General features: G+C 39.3%; 1 protein-coding gene across 1 annotated transcript in view; it reads left to right on the top strand.

Moving 5' to 3' along the window:
- Positions 1-15,773, top strand: part of ADAM22 (ADAM metallopeptidase domain 22) — a 194,043-nt gene that overhangs the window by 96,646 nt on the left and 81,624 nt on the right. Inside the window, exons 5-7 of the mRNA XM_070728164.1 lie at positions 477-559; positions 13,149-13,212; positions 13,533-13,602. Of these exons, the coding sequence (XP_070584265.1) occupies positions 477-559; positions 13,149-13,212; positions 13,533-13,602 (217 nt within the window). The remainder of the gene's footprint in view (positions 1-476; positions 560-13,148; positions 13,213-13,532; positions 13,603-15,773) is intronic.

Raw genomic sequence — 15,773 nt, 5'->3', positions numbered from 1 at the left:
TAAGCAAGAGTAAACCTCCTGCCCCAAAACCAATTACAGTAGTACCTCTAGATACGAGCTGCTCCACATACGAGTATTCCAAGATACGAGCCACGAGGGGAGAGAAATTTCTGTTCCAGACACGAGCTCAAATTCGGGATACGAGCCGAGCGTCCACTATGTGGCGCAAGAATCCTTGCTTCTGGTTATCTCGGAGGGGAAAAACAAAGTCTAAAGCCATTTGTTCAAGATACGAGTAGTTTGACATACAAGCTCCCTTCTGGAACGAATTAAACTCGTATCTAGAGGTACTACTGTATTTGGTTTGGGCCAACCCTTTGATCAGGTACACAGAAGGCCCATCTAGAGATTGGTATATCATTCAGTCATTTATTTCAGTTTATCTGACTTTACAACTTATTTTGGGTTTGGACTAAGAACCATCTTTGGGACATTTTGGAAATAAAATGAATTCATAGACTTTGTTCTAATTGCAGGGAGGAGAACACTGTTATTATCAAGGTCGCATCAGAGGGAATCCAGATTCATTTGTTGCTCTGTCAACCTGCCATGGACTTCAGTAAGTTTCTATTAAGATAAACTGAAATGATTAAAATGGAACAAGATGCTTTTGAAATTTCATTTTCTACTAAAAAGTAAGTCTACTCTACTTCTTTGGAATAGAGATTAGACAGTGTTAGGAAAATTGGTTGATTAGAATCAATTCATAGTTGGATTTGATTGCAAATGTTGTTAGACAGTATTAAATCGATTGGCTCCAAAGTCAAAAGGCTTTGCTTGGGACTGAAAAATCGCTCTCCACTCTGGGTCTGAAAATCCTCCGTGGCTTTCAGCCACAGGGGATTTTCAGGTATGAAGTGAAAAAATTTAGACTTCTTTATACTCTGGTTTAAAAATGCTTTGGGCTGAAAATCCTGCTCTAATTTAGGCATGGGGACTAGAGAGAATTTTCGTGCTAGGAAGAAATGAATTTTTAGCCTTCCCTGCATCAATTTTCTGGAGAACTGGCAAGGAAGATCGTAAGTGGCAATCATGTTATTTTATGACACTTAGCACCAATTGTAAATGTGAACGGGTTTTCAAGCACCTAGACTGCAATCATTACCCCAGAGGTAGTTCAATGTGCAAAATTTCAATCAGGGACCATAAGTACCTTCATTCAACTCGACTGCAGGAAATACGACTTTAATAACCAAGTAGTTGATGCATGGAACTCACTACCAGGCTCTGTAGTATCATCACCTAACCCCCAAAACTTTACCCTTAGATTATCTACTGCTGACCTCTACTGATTTCTAACTTATGCCAGACCCATCCTCAAATACAGCTCATCTGTCTGGAACCCACACCACATTTCAGACATCAACATTATCGAAAACGTCCAAAGATATTTCACCAGAAGAGCCATTCACTCCTCCACTCGAAACAGAATACCTTACGAAAACAGACTAACTATCCTAGGTCTTGAAAGCTTAGAATTGCGGCGTATAAAACACGATTTAAGTATTGGCCACAAGATCATATGCTGCAATGTCCTTCCAGTCAACGACTACTTCACCTTCAACCGCAACAACACAAGAGCATGCAACAGATTCAAACTTAATATTAACCGCTCCAAATTTGACTGTAAAAAATATGACTTTAACAATCGAGTCGTCGACGTGTGGAACTCATTACCAGACTTTATAGTGTCTACTCCCAACCCCCAACATTTCTCCCTTAGACTCTCCACGATTGACCTCTCCAGGTTCCTAAGAGGCCAGTAAGGGGCATACATAAGTGCACTGATGTGCCTAACGTCCCCTGTCCAATTACCTTTCCTTTTCTCATATATCCTATATATTCTCTCCCTCTCATCCACTCCTCTTCTTTTTTACTTACTATCCCTATATATACTACTTAATGTCTATTTCATTCCATATGTATTGTATATTGGACAAAGAATAAATAAATAAATAAATAAAATAAAAAAGAGGTCAGAAAGGGGCGCACATGAGTGCACCAGTCTGCCTTCCGTCCCCTGTCCTAATGTTTCTTTTTTACTAGTATCACGTATATGAATATTATTATATCTTTGCATACCACCAATATGTACTTGACAAAACAAATAAATAAAAATAAAATAAATTTAGCATCATAGTAATTTTAAACGATTGCTTAACAAATGGTCATAGATCAAGGACTACCTTTATGCCATGGTGTGAAATCTGTGCTTCAGATCTTAGTCCAACTACAGGCTTATGCAAATTAATACAAGGAATCTAGGGAAGCCCTTATTCTCATAGACTTTTTCTATTCTTATTTAATCTGTAACACTGGGAATGCTACTTTATTCTGTAATGCCATAATTTCCAAATTAATGTCTATAAAACATTTACTACATTCTAAATGCTAAGGATTATTTACTTGTTTGTTTGTATCTCATACAATATGCATTCACATGCTTATATTTCATATGCATATTTCATACTTACGCTTCAAACCGGAATGCTCATCTTGGTAAGATATTACTTCTAAGGTCAAGTGAGGGATCTGCTGTTATAAATAGAAGCACTTATCTCCGGATTCTCTGTCATCTCCCAATTTCCCTGAAAGGCTGGCACTTATCTTAGGGGAACTTCATTGATTGATACCTTAATTCTTTCAGTATCACTTTTCAAAATACATTTAAACAATGATTATGTACATATTTTTCAGGACTGAGGATTGTATTTAGTTGCATATGTGGGGAGGGGTTAAATTGTCCATTTTACCTCTTCTCAGATTGGTTTGTGTGTTTGTGTGTGCGTGCCCGCACACGCACCCAAGCACATGTGTTTGCAGGTACGTGCATTAGGGGTGGGTTCTAACTTACCTTGCTGCCCTTTCACTTATTTATTTATGTATTTTATTTATTTATTAGATTTGTATGCCGCCCCTCTCCGGAGACTCGGAGCGGCTCACAACAACAAAATACAGTAAAAATCTAATGACTAAAAACAATTTTAAACCCATTAATATAAAAACAATCATACATCCCAAACAAACATAAAATAGAACGGCCCAAGGGAATCAATTTCCCCATGCCTGACGGCAGAGGTGGGTTTTAATGAGTTTGCGAAAGGCAAGGAGGGTGGGGGCAGTCCTGATCTCCGGGGGAAGTTGATTCCAGAGGTTCAGGGCCGCCACAGAGAAGGCTGTTCCCCTGGGGCCCGCCAGACGACATGGTTTCGTTGACGGGACCCGGAGAATGCCAACTCTGTGGAACCTAATCGGTCGCTGGGATTCGTGCGGCAGAAGGTGGTCCCAGAGATATTCTGGTCCGATGCCATGAAGGGCTTTATAGGTCATAACCAACACTGTGGATTGTGACCGGAAACTGATTGGCAACCAATGCAGACTGCAGAGTGTTGGTGTGACATGGGCATATTTGGGAAAGCCCATGATTATTCTCGCAGCTGCATTTTGCATGATCTGGTCCGAACCAGGAGGAAGCCACCTCTGGCGTGCACATAACATTTGTGTGTAAAACAAAATAATTCATATATAATTATATTCTTCCATTCATTCTTGGAGACTGCCTGGACTTACTCTTGTAGTTTTCTTGGCAAGGATTTTCAGGAATGATTTGCTATTGCCTCTTTCCCGGAGCTGAGACAACGTAAAACTGGCCCAAGGTCATCCAGCAGACTTAATGCCCAAAGCAGAATTTAGAATTTACAGGTTTCTAGCTTGATACCTTAGCTGTATATAAAGCTGGTATGCATGATTTCTTTCTTTCCTTCTTTTTTAAAATCATGTTTTAGTTGCAGTTTTCTTTTCACATCCTATATATTTTGTGGACAGTGCATTGACTGAGTCAAATCTTTTTTAAACAACTCTAACAACAACAATAATAGAAATGTATGTGTAATCCTAATCTTTCAACTTCAACAATACTACTCTCTCTTTATAATTCTTTACAATTTTCCCCATTAATTCATTTAAACATAGGTAATATTTCTTTACACCTTATATTAGTAATTGTTAGATTACTAATATTTAACATTCTCCAGTGTAGTTGCAGGATAGTCCAGAAATGGATTGTTACAATTGGATCTGTCAAGAGACTGAGTCAAAACCTTTTAGCCACACCTCCTTGCCTCTCTCTCAGGCTCCCAGTTTTTGACTCAGTCAATGCAAGAAAGACACGGTTTTGGAGATGGCTGTTTCTAACCTTCATTCCTGGACCATTCCATCTGATCAGGTTTTTTCCATGTCTCGGGGTTGATCTCTACTTCAGAAAATGGCTTTCACTGTAGTCACTTGCTATGGCTATGGCCCTCACCGATCATGCTGGCTAGTCTTGAGCCTTGGTGGTACAGTAGTTAAAGTGCAGTAAGCAAACTGCTTCTGCTGACTGCTGGCTGTAGTTCACTAGTTCAAATATCACCAAGGTCAAGGTTGACTCATACGAACATAAGAACATAAGAAGAGCCATGCTGAATCAGGCCAAAGCCCATCGAGTCCAGCATTCTGTGTCACACAGTGGCCCACCAATTGTCCATGGAGATCTTGAGCAGAAAGAGAAGGCAAGAGCCTCCCTTTCCCTTGACCACCAACAAGTAGTACTCAAGGGAATCCTGCCTGCCTCAACCAACATAGAGGCAGCACTTTGACATCCGTTTCAATAACCATCTATATGCTTGGTATCCGTGAATCTGTCTAATCCTGCATTGAAGCTATCAAGGCTGACAGCTGTCACGACCTCTTCTGGAAGTGAATTCCATAAACCAACGACCCTCTGGGTGAAGAAATATTTCCCTTTATTTGTCCTCACTTTCTTATTTATGAGCTTTAGGGAGTGCCCCCTTGTCCTAGTAGTGTATGATAGAGAGAAGAATTTTCTCTATCCACCTTTTCTATCCCATGCATGATTTTATACACTTCGATCAAGTCACCCCTTAAACGCCATCTTTCAAGGCTGAAGAGACCAAGGCGTTGCAACCTGGTTTCATAAGGGAGGTGCTCCATTTCATCTTTCATTCTTGTTGCCCTTTCTTGCACCTTTTCCAGTTCTATTATATCCTTCTTGAGGTGCGGTGTCCAGAACTGTACACAGTACTCCAAGTGTGGTCTCACCAGGGCCACCATCAGGAATTTTGGGGCCCCATACAGCCTAAGTGTCTGCCCCCCCCGCCATTTAAAAACTATTTTAAGTTACCAAGCCACTCCATCCCTCGGGGATCATTTCCCGCTTCATGCCAAGCGAGGCGGTCCCATAGGCCAGTGTTTCCCAACCTTGGCAACTTGAAGATATCTGGACTTTAACTCCCAGAATTCCCCAGCCAGCGAATGCTGACTGGGGAATTCTGGGAGTTGAAGTCCAGATATCTTCAAATTGTCAAGGTTGGGAAGCACTGCCATAGGCTATTTCAGGAACTGGGTTAAGCCGATTGTGTGGACTCGTCCAGGAGAAAGAAAGAAGCGGGAGTGACAAGGGAAAGAAAGATCCTGGCATCGGTCAGGCGGAGCGAGGCTTATTTACGGCTCCTTGGCACTTCTCCCTTCTTGTTGACAAAACCATGTGCTTTCTAGCGAGGGGAGAGGGGAGGGGGATCCCACACCCAGCAGCCACCGACGAGGAGCTGGAAAGGACGAGGGGAGAGAAAAAGCAGGGTACCAGCAGTCAGGCGGGTGTCTTGAGGGGGCACTCCCATCTGGAAGGAAGGGAAGAAAGGCGAGGGCGAGCTATGAAGGAAGGAAGGAAGGAAGGAATGGTAAAAGGGGCGATCAAGAGAGGAATGGGTGAATGAATGGACGGAGGGTGGGAAGGAAGGAAGGAAAAAGGGAAGGGACAGGAACAGAGGAAGGGTGCAAAGGAAGCAAGGAAAGGTGTGAAAGGGGAGAGTAAGAAAGGAAGGAGTGAAAGAAGGGAGTGAGGGAGGAAAGAAGGGAGGAAGGAAAGCAAGAAATGGAGGGAAGGAAAGAAAGAAAGAAAGAAAGAAAGAAAGAAAGAAAGGGGGAAGGGACAGGAACAGAGGAAGGAAGGAAGCTTATGAAAGGGGAGAGTAAGAGAGGAAGGACTGAAGGAAGGGAGGGAGGGAAGAAGGTAGGAAGGAGAAAGAAAAGAAGAAATAGAGGAAGGGAAGGTAAAAGAGAGAAAGAAAAAGAGCAAGAAAGAGAAAGAAAGAAAGAGAATGAAAGAGAAATAAAAAGAGAGAGGGGCAATGAAAGAAATGGAAGGAGGGAAGGAAGGAAGGAGAGAAAGAAAGAGGAAGAAAGAAAGAAAGAGAAAGAAAAAAGAATGAAAGAGCAAGAGAGAAAGACAGAAAGAAAGAAAAAGAAACAAAAGAAAGAAAGAGGAAAGAAAGAGAATGAAAGAGAAATAAAAAGAGAGGGGGAATGAAAGAAATGGAAAGAGGGAAGGAAGGAGAGAAAGCAAGATAAAGAAAGAAAGCAAGATAAAGAAAAAAGAATGAAAGAGCAAGAGAGAAATAGAGAAAGAAAGAAAAAGAAATGAAAGAAATTGTGATTTTTACTATGCCGGGCTCCTCCCCTCCCCCGCTCCCCACAAACCACCTACCCCTCTACCGCAAGAGGGAAGCGCCCGAGGCGCCGGGTTCTTCCCTTTCTCCCTCGCCCGCATCCTTGCCGCGGTGATTCACCAGGAGAAGGCTGGAGACCCACGCGGCTCCTCGGGGGGGCCTTGCAGAAGGCGGCGGCGGAAGCCCCCATGGCCGGCGCTGGGTGCGAGGAAGGATGCTTTCTGCGTGGGCGGAGGCCGAGAGCTGAGAAGGGCACGCCTTGCCCACCCTTACCAGAAGAGCTGCCCATCTAGCAGTCCCGCTGCCCCATTGCCCGGCAGGGGATGATGGGCAAGGGACGCCTCGGGGAAGGAGGGCAGGGCGGGAAGGGAAGGAGGGGGCTGGCGGGGGTTTAGGAAAGGGGAGCCCGCCGGGCACGAGGGAACGCTGGCCGCGCAGGGCTCCGAGGCCAGCCTTGCAGCTCCTCGGCGGGAGGAGCTGAAAGCCACCGGGAGAGGACTGGGCTCAGCAGGAGAAGCGCGCCCCCCCCCATTATTCAATTTCCCCGGGCCCGTGACGCCACTCCCACTAGTACCGGTCTATCGGCGGCCCTGGGTCTCACCATTGATTTGTATAGAGGCAATACAACGCTTGCTGACCTATTTTCAATTCCCTTCCACACTGGGTTGATATCTTCATTGAACTGTCCACCAAAACCCCAAGATCCCTTTCTTGGGTTGTCTCAGAAAATTTTGTCCCCATTAGTTGGTAGGTATAATTGGGGTTCTTTGTCCTGATGTGCATAACTTTGCACTTGTTTAGGTTAAAATGCATTTGCCACTTTGTTGCCCGTTCACTCAATTTCTAGAAATCCTTCTGGCAGCCCCTTAGATATTGGAACATTGCTATCATGTCACACTTTTCATTAAACTAGAACAAACCCAATTCCTGAAACTTTTATTTAAGTCTCCAGTCCCTAGTCATCTTTGTTCTTCTCTGCACACTTTCTAGAGTCTCAACATCTTTTTTATATTGTGGCAGCCAAAACTGTATGCAATATTTAAAGTGTGGTCTTATCAGGGCATTATAAAGTGGTATTAACACTTCATGTGATCTTGATTCCATCATTAATGCCTAGGATTGCATTGACTTTTTTGGCAGCTGTAGCATTCTGTTGGCTCATATTTAAGTGATTGGGACTGGGAGTCACTGGGACTCCAAGATCCTTCTTACAATTATTACTTTTGAGTCAGGTACCACCTATGATACCTATGCATTTATTTTTTTCTTGTTTAAATGTAGAACCTTATTTTTCTCACCATTGAATACCATTTTGTTAGATAGGATTCAAATGTTTAAGTCTGTCAAGATCCTTCTATATCTTGAGTCTGTCTTTTGGAGTATTGGCTACTTCTGCCAGCTTGGTATCATCTGCAGCTTTGATAAGTTCCCCTTCGATCCATTTATCTAAATCATTGATAAAGATATTAAAGAGTACTGGGTCTAAGATAGAGCCTTGGGTTACCCCACTGCACACTTCTCTCCATGCAGTTGCAATTGCATTAAGGTTTACACTTGACTGCAGTTGATCACCAGTTACAAATCCATTTGGTGGTGATGCTCTCTTACCCACATTTTCTATCTTATCAACTATTAAGTCTTCTTTATCAAATGCCTTGCTTAAATCCAGGCAAATTAGATTCATAGTCCATTGCTAGTCCTCCTATTTTGTCACATTATCAAAGAATGCAGTAAGGTTTGTCTGGCATGATCTGTTTTTGGTAAACCCATGTTGATTTCTGGTTATGGCTTTATTTGTCTCTAAGTGTTTGCCTATTTGTTCCTTGATTACTTTTCCAGAATCTTCCAGGTATTGATGGAAGACTGCACATTAGGTTCATATTATACAACTGTCATTCTATCTGTCTCTTTTCTGCTCCCTCTTCCTTTTCAGTAATTTAAAGAAACAGTAAAGTAGGAGGCTAGCTTTATTTGTTTCTATGCTTAATGTGGCATTCATGCTAATGATAAAAACTCAAGACTACTCAATTGGGGAATATTTTAGGGAGTATACTACAGATGCAAACAAGGTGTAGTTTTATCCTGAGATATTCCATGCTATAATCTCTAATGTGGAGATGACTTTACTAGTTAATCTTTTGTTCAGAATAAGAGTTAATGACTTGAGAAGTAGAAGATTGAGAATATCAAAGAAAAACCAAAAAGTCCAGTTGCCTCTTGAAAAAGTACTTTTGGAATACTGTGGTGTACAATAGATTTAATTTGATTTTCTTTTAATTTCTGTTTATCTTCGGACTTTTATTCTTTTGCTTATTATTTTCCCTATCTATGTTTTGTATTTATTTATTTGACCTCTATGGCACCCAATCCCTTGGGACACAGAGTGACTAAAACTTGTGTAAAGTTTGTTAATAAAGACACACACACACACACACACACACTGTACATATACAGTACATATAGATAAACATTTTTATAATAATTTATATACAATCTTAAAAAACAGAAATATAAATCTGTAACAACAACGAAAGCAAAATTTCAAAAGATAATGAAAACTGGAAAATTTCTGCCTGTCTATTTAATACACTCATAAAAATGTAATTAATTAAATGCTGAGATTAAATAGAAAAATTGTACTAAATAACTGTTCCTATGAAAAATCAAGGAGAGGAATTAAAGCTCAGCTTTTAACTGTGATCAGAAATCAGTAATTAATTTAACCAGGTAGTACAAATAATACAGTATATTCATATTAAATAGTTAGTACATGCAAATGAAGTGGAATCTGCCTAAAAGGATGTTTGATGAAAATATGCATTGATTTCAAAAGAAAAAAAATATTGCAACTGTACAAACAGATATTGATTGTTTTAAATAAAAATTTTAGTCTCTGGGGAATAGATGAGCAGCTAGATATTCCTAAATCCATTCCACTGAAAATGCAGTATATAAACCTGCCATAGTCTAATGCATAACATACATTATTTAATCAGCTTGCCAGTTATAAGTGCAAGGTCAGAAACCAAGTATTAAAAATACTTGGCCAAGAGAGATTCAGTCCTCCGAATGATCTACAGTAAATGCAAAAGAGGACATGGGTGAGGAGGGCAATTATGTGCACTGCTGTATTCTGTAACATAATTTATCTGTTTAGGAAAATAGATGCTATATAAATAAACTTTGTTAATTGTCATCTTGATTTTGATCTTCAGCTCTTTCTTCAAAAAGTTTTTGATCTGTAGAATACAATAGTGTAGTGATTTTTCCCCTTATTATTTAAAGTTTTTAAATCTAAAATTTGTGTAATTTCCACTTCTTTGTTTGTATAAAACTTTTCAAGAAATACCTGCAGTGAAGTGACACTAATATATGGAATATAAGCAACTTGTATGTGAGATTAAAGTGATAGTACTTATTCAATAAATAGTTTATAAGATAGTTTATAACTGCCTCATGAATACTTTTCTAATTCTGTCATTGCACTGTGTACACACAAATCTGAACACCTTACTGAGGTCAGATGTTGTCCTCAAGGTTGACCTTACAATTCTACAGGTATTTCTCAATTTATGATTAATCATTCAGTGATTGTTCAAACATGTGATATTACGTAGCAAGTAGCACAACTGGTTCTCAAAGTTGTGTCTGTTGCAGTGTCTCTATGGTTATGAAGTCACTATTTATGATTTTTGCTGATTTCCAACAAGCTAAAAGAATTGGAAGTTGGCAAGAAGTTGCAAATAGTAACCATATGATGTCCTCACTTAATGACCCATGATGATTCATTTAGCAATGGAAACCAGGAGTGTTCAAATTGCCATCATTAAGCAGTGCAGTCACATGATATCTTCCTTTATTATTACAATGTTTAGTGATTGCAATTGTAGTTCCAATTGCCATTGTAAACCAAGCACTATCTTTAGTTTCTTCTTTTACTTATAGCCTGACCTACTTTGAATAACCAAGCAAGGAGCTGAACCTCCTTGTTATGCAGAAAACATTTGGTTTTCCAGCATTCAGAGGTATTGATGTTTAGACATCACAAAAACTGAAAAAGGATAGAGCTATGCTCTTTTTTACTCCTACCACCAACATAGATCTTTGATGGCACAACAAATATAATTCACAGGGACCTGGCAAATTACATGTCACAGTTCTGAAGGAGCTGGCAGATGTTATCTCAGAACCATTGTGCCATATCTTTCAAAACTCCTGGAGTACTGGGGAACTATATGAGGATTGGGAAAGAGCAGCTGTGATTTTCATCTTTTAAAAAAAGGGGGGAGACATACTCTGGAAATTACAAACCAATCAGCATAATTTATTTATTTATTTTATTTATTTATTGGATTTGTATGCCGCCCTTCTCCGAAGACTCCGTATCAGTATTTAGGAAGATACTGGAAAAGATAATTTAAAAAAAAGATTTGTGAACATCTAGAAACAACTAAAGTTATAACCAGAAGCTGGAATGGGTTTGTTAAAAACAGATCATGCCCAATCTATTTCATTCTTTGACAGCGACTAAATTAATAGACCAGTGAAATGCTGTGGACATAGCATACTTAGATTTCAGTAAGGCATTCAACAAAGTAGACCACACTCTACTTTTTATTAAGCTAGAAAAATGTAGGATAGGTAGCATCACCATCAGATGAATTTGTAACTGTCTGACAAACTCTACTCATACAGTAGTTATTAATGGTATTAGATCTCCATGGAGGGAAGTAGCCAGTGGTGTACTACAAGGTTCTGGTCTTAGGCCCAGTACTCTTCAATATTTTCATAAATGACTTATATTTATATGAGAGAAAAGAAGGGAACTCATCAGATTTACAGATGACACTAAGCTAGCAGGAATAGTGAATACCCCAGAAGACAAACTCAGGATCCAAAAAGATCTTGGCAGATTTGAACCATGGGCTCTGCTCCAACAAAATAAAATTTAACGTGGAGACAAGCAAGGTTTTACACTTAGGGGAAAAAACAAAAGAGATTAGATTAGAAAACAGATTAGGTGAAACCTGGCTCATAAACAATAACTGGGAGAGGGAACCTGGAGTCCTAGTGGAGGATCATTTACATATGAGGCAACAATGTATGGCAACAGTAAAAAAAACCCTACCGTAATACAATCCTTGGTTGTACAGAGACATAGAATTAAAATCACACAAAGTATTAGTATCACTTCATGAAACTTAGTAAGATCACACCTGGAACACCACATCCAGTATTGGACACCACATTAAAAAAAAGATGTTGAGACTAGAAAGAGTGCAGAGAAGAGCAATTAGGATGATTGGATACTAAAATATATGAAGAACAATTGGAGGAGCAGAGTATGGCTAATCTAGAGAAAAGGACTAAGGGTGATATGATAGCAGCATTCCAGTATTCCAGTTGACACAGAAGAGGGTGTCAACTTATTTTTCAAAGCATTGAAAGATGGGGGCGGGGGCAATGGATGGAAACTAATCAAGGGGAGAAGCAACCTGGAATTAAGGAAAAAATTCCTAATAGAACAATTAATCAATGGGACATTTTGCCTTTATCAATGGAAAAGTTTGCCTTTATTAATTTTTAAGAAAAGAGTTGTCTCAAATTGTATAGGGCCTCCTGCTTGAGCAGAGAATTGGAGAAGACCTCCAAGGTCCCTTCCAACTCTATTTTGATTACATTACAAATATAGGGATTCTGGGGACAGAATATCTCTTGCAAATTGCAAGCCGGTCTTTGCTTGAATACAATTTGGGAGAGCTTAAACTTCCTCTACAATAATTGGCTCCATTGTCAAATTGTTTTCATCCTCAATGGGAAAATACTTTCTAAAATTTAACTACAGTGGATTTACCAACCATTGTTACCACATGGGGAATAACTGCATGGATTGGTTTGATAGAATTGTATACATATTTGAACTGAAAGATATGCTATTATTATTTTAAAAATGGCACTCTGTATTCAAGGTAAATCCTTTGGGAACAAAGGTTTAGTGCGAGAATTCTCAAATACAACCTTTAGAATGTGACAATATACTTTCTGCATACTGTCCTTTTCTACAAGTATAATATAGAGAAAGTATATTGTTGTCTTATTTGCATACACTGTTAAAGATTAGTTCCCAAATCATTGGCATTGTATTTTATAGACTTGCAATAAGTATGGACTTCCAACAGGTTCACAGACTTGTAAACTACAGATAGTTACAAATAAAAGTTTCTTGAAATTGTTGCAGTTAATAAGCATGTATTTAAAGCAAGATCCCAATTATCCCAAAATAAATACTATAAGACACTTTTATCAGCTTGCAGTTTTTATTGCAAACCATAAGTGCTATGGTCAATAGTAGTTTGGTTTGATTTTTTCCTGTGCTGTGAAGAATTTTGCAACAGGTGTATTATATACTAGCATGGAGGGTAGTAAATAGTTCTGCTGTTCATAAGAGGAGAAGAGAGGAAATTCCTTAGGATTTATCTCAGGAAACAGCTAAATTTAACTTCCCAAGCTAGATGAAGGATTAAAAATTATGTGGCACTAATAGCCCATTTCTACATGAGATTCTCTTTTACATGTAGTATTATTTTATGTACTTAGTTAAATTATAACACGCACATCAGAGAGCTGCCTTTTTTTTAACAGTGGAATGTTCTATGATGGGAATCACACATATCTTATTGAGCCAGAAGAAAATTGTACATCTCAAGTAAGTACTGTAGAATTAAACTACAATTATCCTCAGCTTGTTCTTTAAATGGTTAATATGTGACTTGCACTTCTTACATAGATTCTAGTTATAAGAATTCAGAAATAAAAATGAGTTTAGAAAAATATTCTTCAATGTATATATTTGCATATATGTATGTAAGTGTGCAAGTATGTGAGTGTGAATTGGTGCTTATATGTGTCTATGTGAACATATTCAGAATACTATGATCTGCAATTTTCTGGGTATAAAAATGTATAGTTCCAGCTAAAGTATCAGCCTTAGAATGATTTACTAAATTTAGATGTTTTTTATTTTAGGAGGAATTCCATTTACACTCTGTATACAAATCCAGATTATTTGAATTTCCTTTGGATTATCTTCCATCTGGTATATTTTTAATACTCTTATTGTTGCATTTATTTTGTAGTTAAACCATTGCTGCTTATTTTTATTCTGTTGCTAATAATATAAAAGCCTCTCTGAACACAGGATTAGAAAACAAGAAAAAACACATTTTCCAAAAAAGATTTGTAGACGTTTGTATTGCAACAGTAATTCAATGATTAGCTTTCTAAAGAAGAGTCTTTATAGGTCAAAAGAGCCTAACCTGTTATACATAAAAGGTTAACCTGTTCAAAACCAGTTCCTGTCCAAGTGCTGAACATTTCAAGATAATATTTTTGGTTCTATAAGATTTTAATCAGTTCTAACAGAACTTTCAATTTATGAAAAAGAGTCTTCTATCTCCTCCATAAAATTAATTTACAATTGTTCTGTCTGGGTTCCCCCAGACGCCAACACCAACCAAAAAGAGTAGGCAGACACACTGGTAAAAAGCAAAGGCAGTTTATATAATTCAAAGCAAACACAGGTAACAAAAACTGTTCTTACAGACAGGAACACTATGAAGCTTCACAGAGGTTTCATGAAGGCCAGGCAATAAAACAGGATTCTTGCTGGCAAAAACAACTCTGGAGATAATAAAACCCACGCCTCCCCCAAGTCTTCCAGGCTTCTAGGCCACAAACCAAGATCAGAGACGCCAAGAATCGAAGCAAGGTCACAGGACTCCCAGTTGATAACTCTCCACAAGACTGTAAGGGCGGGCCTGCCTTTTCAACCCTGCTGAGGAGAACCACACCCAAACCCAGCTGTTGCCAATTCAGGGATGGAAATACTTTCTAATTGGCCCCTTCTTTGAGCTGCCTGTCTCTGCCTCATGTCTATTATAGCCTGTGTGTCGTCATCCAATGAATCCAGGCTACTAGCTGGGGAGAGGCCCCCCCCGGGGGTCTCAGGCTGCTCTCCCTCCTCCTCCTCCTGATGTTCCTCTCCCCCGTCTGCCTGGTCCTCCTCCTCCTGTTCACTGTCCTCCTCCTCTGGGCATGGATCCGGCAGAGCTCCAGCCGGTCCCTGAGGAGCCTCAGGCTGAATCACAACAACAATAAGCAAGTCTTGTGTTTCTTCACCATTCTCTACTCCAGTTTTCTTAAAAAAACAGAACATGGGAAAACTGGAACCGTTCTTCTCTTTGAGAGACTCTCCATGAAAATTAGAACCCCTGGAAATCAGGATCCTAAACTGCATTGAGAGCCTTCAAAGAAAGAGATACTTCTCCATTATAGTTGCATCCTACACATAGAGATATGTGGCATATGTTCATGCATGTAGTGGAAGCAAAATTGGTATTCTAGCCAAAAACGTATTTCCTGTTATTGACTTCTAAATGCCTGAAAAAGGTTAATGCCAAGAACTGATCAACGTTGTAACTTCATATAGTTTGTCATGTTTTATAATTTCATTTGATATCACCACTATATAGATCATGTGCTTATTAAAAGCACTTTCATTGGCTTGCGAAATGCCAAATGATTACATTTTAGCTTAGATTTTCATAACTTCTTTGTTTAATATCCTGTGTGGCTTCTACTCATCCTAAGATTATTTAATGGACGTTCAGGTCAAGAAGTTTATATGTAAAAACACTCATTTGTTAATGCAAAAATACCATGCCTTTCCAAGGCTAATATCTGAGTCCAAGAATACATTATGCGGGAAACTGTTCTGAGGGTTTATGTTTCCTTTATGTTTCTTTCCCTTCCTTAATTCTTCCTTTAATTTAATTTGAAGTGTTTCAATGTCCCTTAAAAACTATTTTGCTTTAACTTTCATCATTCTATAACCCACTCATCAAATTCATGAACTTTTTTAAGGGTGAGCATCTGCAAATTAGTTTTTTGTATGAAAATGCCCACCTTTGCCCCGACGAATTTCCAATACAGTGGTACCTCATCTTACGAACGCCTCTTCATACGAACTTTTTGAGGTACGAACTGGGCATTCAGGATTTTTCCCCCTCTTCTCACGAACCATTTTCATCTTATGAACCCTCATTTCTCTCCTGGCCGCTGCTGCGAGTAGCGGCCAAAACAAGCAATTTTAGGTTTGCAGGCTCTGATGATCTTAAGGGAACTGGAACCAGGCTTTGCCATGAAGGGTCTCTCCCCCTCCCATCTCTTCTGCTAGAAAATGGCAGGTCCGAGGAGCTCTCCGCAGGC

Source organism: Erythrolamprus reginae, chromosome Z, assembly GCF_031021105.1.
Source record: "Erythrolamprus reginae isolate rEryReg1 chromosome Z, rEryReg1.hap1, whole genome shotgun sequence".
In the NCBI taxonomy this organism is placed as follows: domain Eukaryota; kingdom Metazoa; phylum Chordata; class Lepidosauria; order Squamata; family Dipsadidae; genus Erythrolamprus; species Erythrolamprus reginae.
The sequence above is the reverse complement of the archived record's forward strand: the minus strand, read 5'-3'. Positions and strand labels throughout refer to the sequence as shown.